Consider the following 8,584-nt stretch of genomic DNA (forward strand, 5'->3'; position numbering starts at 1 on the left):
ACACAAAAATCTCCCGAAAACAAACAGGGACTGCAGATGGCTGCAGTAAAGGCCTGGCATAGAACACCAGGAAAGATACCCAGTGTCTGATGATGTATATGGGAGGCAACTACAGGCAGTCATGGTATGTAAAGGATTTGAATCCAAGTACTAAATATGACAACTTTAAGATTATGTTAATTTGTCCCATTCTTTTGGTCCCCTAAATGCATGGTTATTTGTATTATTGTCACCTTCCAGTCAGCTTCTTTCCTCTGATCTCATTAACAATGGTTTTTTGCCCATATAACTGCTGCTCACTGGATGTTTTTTGTTTTACGCACCTTTCTCTGCAAACTCCAGAAACTGGTGGGTGAAAATCCCAGCATAATGCATATTGTAATTCCTGTACACTGATATGGATGTAAATACCCTCAGATTATAGCTGACAGTCTGTACTTTAACCTCATATTCATCGTTTCTTTTCAAATCAAAAGTGCTGAAGTTAAAACACTCTAGTAGTATCTACTCTATAACTGTGTGCTACTGTGAATACAATACAGCTTATTATATCAGATAAATTATGGAAATGTTTTAAAAAATTAACATAAAACAGTCAGAGGCATTTTGAATATTTCACAGGCAATTAAGCAAGGACAGCAAGGGCAGCAATAGGTAGAAACACATTTTACTGCCAAACTTATTTATACCACCGAGGTGATAGACTGATCAGTATAGCCGTCTTCTAACGTAGCTTAATACTGAGAAAGTAACACAATGAATTTTCCCCAGCTGCTTCTCAAACGATGTAGTCATTAGGTTTCTGATTACATTAGTAGTGTAGTTGTCAGAAGTATAGAGAACATCCAGTGGATGTTATTAACTGCGCTTCAGATTGCAAAGATGCTTCCCCAGCATCAATGAACCTCCTGAACTTTCTCAGATTAATAGTGTACTGAGATGCTCATTGCTCCAGTAGGACTGGTGTTCGGCTGAAATTTTAGAAGGGTTATATCAATTCCAGTTCATATTCATTTCAGTGGTCTACAGGGAGAGGCCATTAAGCACATACTGTAGTGTAGCTTTCCCAGTGGAAAATAAAAGCAGCATCAAAAGACTGCACTGATGAAGGGAGGGAGCGGAAAGGGAGATGATATGTGACAGACTGAGTGAGCGTAATTGGAGGTAGACATAGCGAGAATGACTGATTATTTTCTTTGTCAATATTTCTTTACATGCATGAAATAAACATGGCAAACTGAGAACTTCTGTCATAATCATTTATCTTGTTTGTCTGTTGACTTTACCATCTCTGAAATTCTTGCTCATCCGCCCGTGTTTGTTTCTTTCTCTCTCTCTCTTCCCACACTCTGTAAATGAATGCATGCTGTACGTACTCCTTTTCTCTGCCTTGTGAATAATCCCCTCTCCACACTTAAAGAGGCCACGTGTGCTTGTTTGTGAAAATTAAGCAGTGAAATAATTGTGGTTTGTTTTGAAAATGTCATTTATGATTGTCCGTATGTCCGATTGTCCGTATGTCCGATTGTCCGTATTGTCCGATTGTCCGTATGATTGTTGTGCATTCATGCTGTATATTAATATTTATGTTTTGGTAGAGCCAAATCCCTATTCAAAAATAGTATTAGTGTAGTGGTATTCAAAAAATGTTTACCTCACTATCTGGTAACTCTCCATTTAAAAAATGGTACCGGGGACTTTATAGATATACTTAATTGCCAATATGGGTTATATCATCTGCTCTCTAACACAATAAACAAGCCCTTAAAAACTAAGTTCTGCCAATTAGAACATTAGTAATCCTCCAGTCCATTTCTGTCATAAATTCGATTTCTCTGTCTGTATCTGTCACATTTAATTACACCCGTTAAAAAAGCATAATTAGCATTTAAATCTCTCCCACTTTTTCTCCCTCCCTCTCACACTCCTCATGTCTCTGTTTCCAAGGCAACTAATGCTTTTTCCCTCTCCCTCTCTACCTCTCCTTTCTCTCCCTCACTCCCTCCTTCTGCTGCGAGAGGTAGGCATGTTAGCATATATCGTGTCCGTGCATGTGTGTGTCTTTGGTCATGCGTAAATGACAGAATTTATTGGACCTGTATTTGAACAGCCTTGACAAGTGAAATTTGCGTGTCTCCTAAGTGAAGAAGCAGCATGCATGTGTGGTCATGCTTAATGCCTTTTTCAGGTGTGTTTATCTGGATCAACCGTGTGTGAAAAGTGTTTAACATTTATTTTTCACATTTGTAAATTGTAAAACTGTTGGTTTTTGTGAGTGTGATTCTGTTTGTACATGTGGACTCCTTCACTGCTCTTTTCCTCTCTCTGTGCCAGCCTTTCACTTCCTCGATCAGCCGCTGTCTGAGTAAACCTGTCTCTTTCTTATTCTCAATCAGGAGAGATGGTAGAAAGAGCAGCTTTGCTGTGAACAGCTGAAGCGATGGGGAGATGGTAAGCTGGCGAGCGATAGCAGTAGCCAGGCTAACACACGCGTGCACTGACCCTCCCCCTGTTGAATACACCCCAGCCCATCCACTGGACTTAATTAACCCCTCTCTTTCTGTCTCAGCTCCCTCTCTCCTGTTACCCGAATGGCTGCCCTCTGCTGTCTCCTGGTTGCAGTGGCGATTCGCCCCATATCATGTGATGAGGGTCAGAAAAGTGCAACGAAGCAAGGGGGTGAAAGGGAGCAGGTGAAAGCAACACAGAGAGGCTCACTCTCACCTCAGCTGTCTGTCACAACTCAGGCCACTCCCACCCCGCTCTGGGTGGTCGTTTGGGGTCCGACAGAGATGAACGAAGATGAGACAAGCCTCTTTGTGTCTGGCCAACAAATGGATCATTATCAAAAGGCGACAAAGTCTTGGAAACAACACAAGAGTGCTCCAACCAGTGGACCACAAGAGACCTTACTGGGAGAGAGAGAGAGAGACACTCAGGAAGCTGGAGAAGGACAAGTCAATGAGGAGGCACCAGAGGAAGGTAGGTGTAAATGACAATGGCTGGTTCATCAAAACATATTTAAGTCTGACTTTTTCAATACAATATACAGTTTGTGTCATACATTTTGGTGATTGCAAACCGTGCATGTGAAGAAAACAAAACGGTAAAATGATCCAGGTTAAATCAACTCGGACAGATATATGGTCTCACTCTGTTCCTGAATGGACTCTCTCATACAGTTGAATTAACACCTGACATTTCAGCGAAGAATTATGAGTCAAGAGGAATTTCGATTGAATGCAGACCTACGTGAATTTGTGGTGTCTGCTGTAATCGAATGAACAAACCAAATTCTGACTGAGGGAATTACAGCCCCCATTTTACTCTGAGCCTGTGGAAAGTTAACCTTTTGGAATAACAATAGAAAATGTGTTTCACTTTTAACTGGGACAGGTTACACTGACTTCTATCTCTTCCAGTTGACCCTCAGTTCTATGTCACAGTGACGATATCCTCAGTGTTAATTGTGTCGGCAATCATCATAACTGCTAAACTCTGGTAAGTGTTATCTGTGAATATTACCGTCAGTGAGGCTGGTGTGAAAACAACAGCAATCTGCTGTCATTATATGAATCCTGTATTGCCTGTGTGTAGAGGGTCTGTACTGTGTAATCCTATCTCTTGCTATAAGTATGTACTGTACATATGTGCATATTGCGGTTTAGTTTCCACTTCAAAACAATATCCAGTAAACACTAAATATTGAAAGGGAAACTGTGATCAGGCAGTATCATGTACATGTCACTTATGCAAAACGAATTTTTAATAAACGTATATTTATTTATTTATAGTAATTGGAATGCATCTTAAAATGAGCAAATATTTGGAAAATCTAAAAAGAGAATTTGGAAAATGCTCTGCAAAACCTTCCTTTGCCTTTTCCCTTGCGACAGTTATGATCACAGAAGTTCCTGGCACCCCCCGCCTCTTTCCCATGCTATGGCTCCCTCTCTTTCTCTGTCTCTCCCTTGTTCCCTCGCTCCAGAGGGAAGCAGACAGACACTACAGAGCACTCCCTCTGTCAGAGACAGGTGAGAGATGCAGTGCTGCTACGCTGGAAGTTGGCAGAGAGGGGGGAGTGTGTGTCCGTGTGTGTATATGTGTTTGTGTATTATTTCTTGCCCTTAGAGAGCCATATGAATTCATTGTTGCATTGTTTCATTGTTACCACTTAATTGGTCTGTCACAAACCACTTATTATACAGTTATCTCAAAACATAACGTTTCTTGGATTATAGTTGTAAAGTGAAATTACATTTCTGCCAGGCTGTTGCTCTCCACGATTGGTGTTTATTTGCCATTGGTGTGGTAGCATGAGTGGCTCATGAATAGCTTGGCTTTATATTCGATATGTATCTAATGTACATTTGTGTAACAGCAGTGAATACAGTAAATAATTTTCATTGAATCTTCAGGAAAGTGTCTAGCTGGTCATAAGTCTAGCACAACATAAGTGATTGATTGATCAAACACTTCAGATAAAACAACAATGTAATGATTTGAAAATTCAACTGTCTCAATGTGAAAACAAGTAACGGTTAGTAATTTTTCTGTGCTTTTCTGGTGACCAGGCTGAAAACATGGCTCTAGAAACTGCATCTTGGTTCTGTCAAGTCAGATTTTCCTCTTGCCAGAAGCAATGTCTAAAGTTCACTGAACTTGAGCTCCTAATTTCTACTGGTGCTTCAGTTCATATTATAGTGCTATATTTTACACTTTTTTTGCACTTTCTTGTATGAATTCCGTATATCTCCTTCAGTACAGCTTTGTGCTGGACAAAAGGTTAATTGCAGGGTTGTGTCATTCAAGGAGCCTTTGATTCAACTGCCACTGTAACTTTCTGAATTTATACTTCTGTTCATTTAACCTTATTAAAAGCACTATTAAGTAAGTTGCCCTGGATAACAGCACATTACTGTGAATGCAAATGTAATGTAGTTCATTATTTTGAAGTGTAATATCAACAAACACTTTTCTGTCCTCTGTAGAATGCCTGAGGTGATCCTCTAAGAAGACTCAGAAGACTGTTTTCAAATTAAATGATTACATTTCTACTTTGTATTTTGATTGTGTGAAATAGCAATTGTACATTATTTTGTTTTTTAAACTGTGTGACAAATAGGTGTTCATACAGTGATTGAATTTGTAAAGATAATCTCAGCTCATCCTGACTCGGTCTGTACTGCATATATCTGGATTAACTGATTACATCTATTTTTGATGCCTTTGTATTATCCCATATCCCTCAGTATTGCTGTGTAGAATATGCCAACTTCTGTTTATGTACCCAGTGACTTCCCTTTTTGGGGACCAAGCCACACTTGAAATGTTTATTTTTAAAATGTATTATTACGCCATCCAAAGACTTGTTTTCAAGAAGCACTTTCAGTTCCTTAAGTGTGCGCGTTAATGTCCAGCAATCATCCCATTGCAACTAATTACCCGCCAAACTGGATAAGTAAGTGTTGAAAAGGAAGTCATTCCAAGCAACAGTATTGCTACTATATTTTCAAAGTTTGTAAAAGTAATTTGGATTCCATTATTAATATGAGGCTTACTTGCCAAACAGATGCCTTTACTTTACATATTCATTCTATCTGACTGCTAACCAAAAAAGTTTTGTAGTTTGAAAGCTTTCTTATGGCGCACTCATTCAGAAACACTTTCTATACTCAACAGTGCTGAATGTTCAAAGCGGCCCAGTAATTTCTGTAAAACCATTGCAAAGTAGGTGTAATCTAGAGCTGTCTCCTTCATGTGGCATGTCTGAAGTCCAATTATTTGCCAGCAAAGCAAGCAAGCATAAGCAACCAAAGCATTGCGGGTTATCTACTGTGTTGTGAAGCATGTTAATTGAATGACTCCAAACTCCAATTCTAGCATGCTCTAGCTAGAGATGTTTTCTATAAACAAAGAAACAGTTGCACACAATGTTTTCTGGTGGATGTTCATTCAGCAGTAGCAGTCTAAGGCACTCTCTCAATTGAATCAACACTATACACATTAACATGCAAGCAGGTGTACTATTATTTCATATATGTAGTGTTTATAAAAAATGTTTATTATATCAAAACACAATTCATTCTTCTATGTTTGAAGTGGTGGGTAATTCATTTATTTATGCATTCATTTATTATATATGATATTTATATTTATATATATATTTATATTATACATATATTATTTATTATATTATTTTTATTTATTTTTTTTTGGGGGGGGGGGTCACTACTACATAATGCTTTATAGTGTTCATATCAGTCATTGTTTGGGCTTTGTGCTGGTTGTCATATGTGTGTTTTTGTATTGTAAGACGTAATGTGAATGTGATGATATGGTCCAGAGTGAATGGCACATGCAATAAAACTATTCCTCTGTGTCTTGAGACTACCTGTGCTTGGAATTTACTGTAGTGGAGCTTGGAAGAACAGAGCAATCTGGTGTAAATTCAGAGTTACCACAAAAGATTTGAAGATTAAATTCTGCCATTTTACCTAGCTGGATATACATACAAGACGCAGAATTAAATTGTTTTTGGAAGGCAATTGTTTGAATGTTTGTTATATCCTACAAAGCACTTTCCCAGTGTTCCATTTACCACTCAGTGAATGTTTTCTGGTGTCCTTTGTTTTAAATCAATACAAACAGCAACCCAAAAAAGCCTGCTTACAAGCTGGGTACACAATATTTCTTGGTAAAAGATAAAGCAGGCACAGACAGGGTAAAATAAGCCTAATGCTTTTCCCATGTAATTGTCTTGGCAGGGAGATGAAATTATATGTCACAAAAAGCAAGATACATAATAGAACAGGGAGTGTGATGAAATAGTCAGGGGAAAAAATGCACAATAACGGATAAAATGACTCATTCCATGGCTTTTTCCACGCATAACATTCTTTAACTGAAGGGATAACTAATACAAAAGTACGGCTTACACAGGAACGTATGCTGCACTGTAATAACACCCACAGCAATGTGTAGCTGTGAGAGTTTGTTCACAGCTTCCATCTGTTCAGGGCACAGAGACCTGAATCACTGTGAGTGAGAGAGTGAGAGAGGGAGAGAGGGAGAGGGGGGGGGGTACAGAAGGAAAAGCTGTGAGTATACTGTGAGTATAGAAGGAATAGCCAATGCCACTGCTGTGTCCTATCTGCAGTAATGGCGCTGCCGCTGAAGCATAGCACCCAGAACTGCTTTTCCATGGCTCACATGCAACCAACTGATATTTAACTGCCTTGACTCTACTATTGTTGGCTGGGCATTTTAAGTGGTCTTATGCTGTACATGATTCTATAAGATCAATTTTAATTGAAGAAAATAATCAGGTCAGCACTGGTCCTGTGATATTTTTTGACCATGGCTTAGACCTGAAATATATCATTATAGTCATTACTTGCTTTTTGTTTAGTATTATTCACTTTGTTTTACCCAACGTAAAATTTACTCAAAATAGGGCAGCCTGTAGCATAGTGGTTAAGGTACATGACTGGGACCCACAAGGTCGGTCCCAATCCTGGTGTAGCCACAATAAGATCCGCACAGCCATTGGGCCCTTGAGCAAGGCCCTTAACCCTGCATTGCTCCAGGGCAGGATTGTCTCCTGCTTAGTCTGATCAACTGTATGTTGCTCTGGATAAGAGCGTCTGCCAAATGCCATTAATGTAATGTAATGTTATAAGTTTTATTGATATTATAAATCCCACTAATGTGTATCATTGGCAATAATTAATGTGTATCTTGTCATACTGATGAGGTGTATCAGAATCAGTAGCTGATTAATCCATCTTTCGTTTGACATTGACTTAATTTTTTCACCATTACAATCTGGAACACAAAATGGAGGATGTACAGTACTGTGCAAAAGTCTTTGGCAAACTACATTTTTATATGTGCCTTTTGCACAGTAGTGTAGATTAACACAAAACAAAAACAATGCCAAGCAAAACTATTAAGAGCGTATTAAGCCAGATGACATACTTTTGGTCTCTTAATGTTAATAGATTTTTCAGCCATTTTGGAACTAAATGAGCATGTCATTACTTCTTAAGAATGCACTGTGCAGTATTCTACAATACACAATAACTGGTAGTATTACCATTATTTGAAGGGTGCATTTCCACGCTGTAAGCTGTAAGAAGTTGGCACACAGTGTAAATCAGATGTTCCCAAACTGTGCGTTGGGACCCCATGTTGGGTTGCTCGATTTCAGCATGGGGTCACCTGAAAATTTTTTCATGTCATTTCTGTCTCTTTAAAATATGTAAATGTAGGCCAATACATGCTTAACATTACAACAACACAACTATAATAAAGAAATGAGGCAGGAGAGGTTGTGGTATATTTCCAGTATAGTTGTGGCTAAAGGGTGTTGTTAGGCACAAGATGTGTTTGGGTGGGGTGTTGGGGTTGTGTAAGTTTGTGAACATTAATTTGGGGTCACAGAAAAATGGTGTAATGTGACACAGTCACAAGGCTTTCCTGCATCTTTATTGGATGGAGCCTGAGAATGGGTGGAGTTGGGAGGTGGAGTGTGTGTGTGTGTGTGGGGGTGGACAGAAGAGGAAGTTAAAGAGAAGCAGAT

At 38.9% G+C, this 8,584-nt stretch overlaps 1 protein-coding gene across 3 annotated transcripts; it reads left to right on the plus strand.

Annotated features, from left to right (window-relative positions):
* The first annotated feature begins 119 nt into the window (after positions 1 to 119).
* LOC133137490 (uncharacterized) lies at positions 120 to 6,211 on the plus strand. 3 transcript variants are annotated; one of them, XM_061255804.1, is made up of 6 exons: positions 120 to 348; positions 2,397 to 2,451; positions 2,570 to 2,982; positions 3,423 to 3,501; positions 3,897 to 4,034; positions 4,992 to 6,211. In XM_061255804.1, the coding sequence occupies exons 2-6, from the start codon at positions 2,441 to 2,443 to the stop codon at positions 5,011 to 5,013; spliced, it is 663 nt and encodes a 220-aa protein (XP_061111788.1). In that variant the 5' UTR covers positions 120 to 348; positions 2,397 to 2,440; the 3' UTR covers positions 5,014 to 6,211. The 3 variants fall into 3 exon arrangements, with proteins under 3 accessions (XP_061111788.1, XP_061111785.1, XP_061111787.1); XM_061255801.1 differs by lacking the exon at positions 120 to 348 and adding an exon at positions 1,473 to 2,020; XM_061255803.1 differs by lacking the exon at positions 120 to 348 and adding an exon at positions 2,029 to 2,188.
* Positions 6,212 to 8,584: the final 2,373 nt, after the last annotated feature.

This window comes from Conger conger, chromosome 9 (genome assembly GCF_963514075.1).
Source record: "Conger conger chromosome 9, fConCon1.1, whole genome shotgun sequence".
NCBI lineage: Eukaryota > Metazoa > Chordata > Actinopteri > Anguilliformes > Congridae > Conger > Conger conger.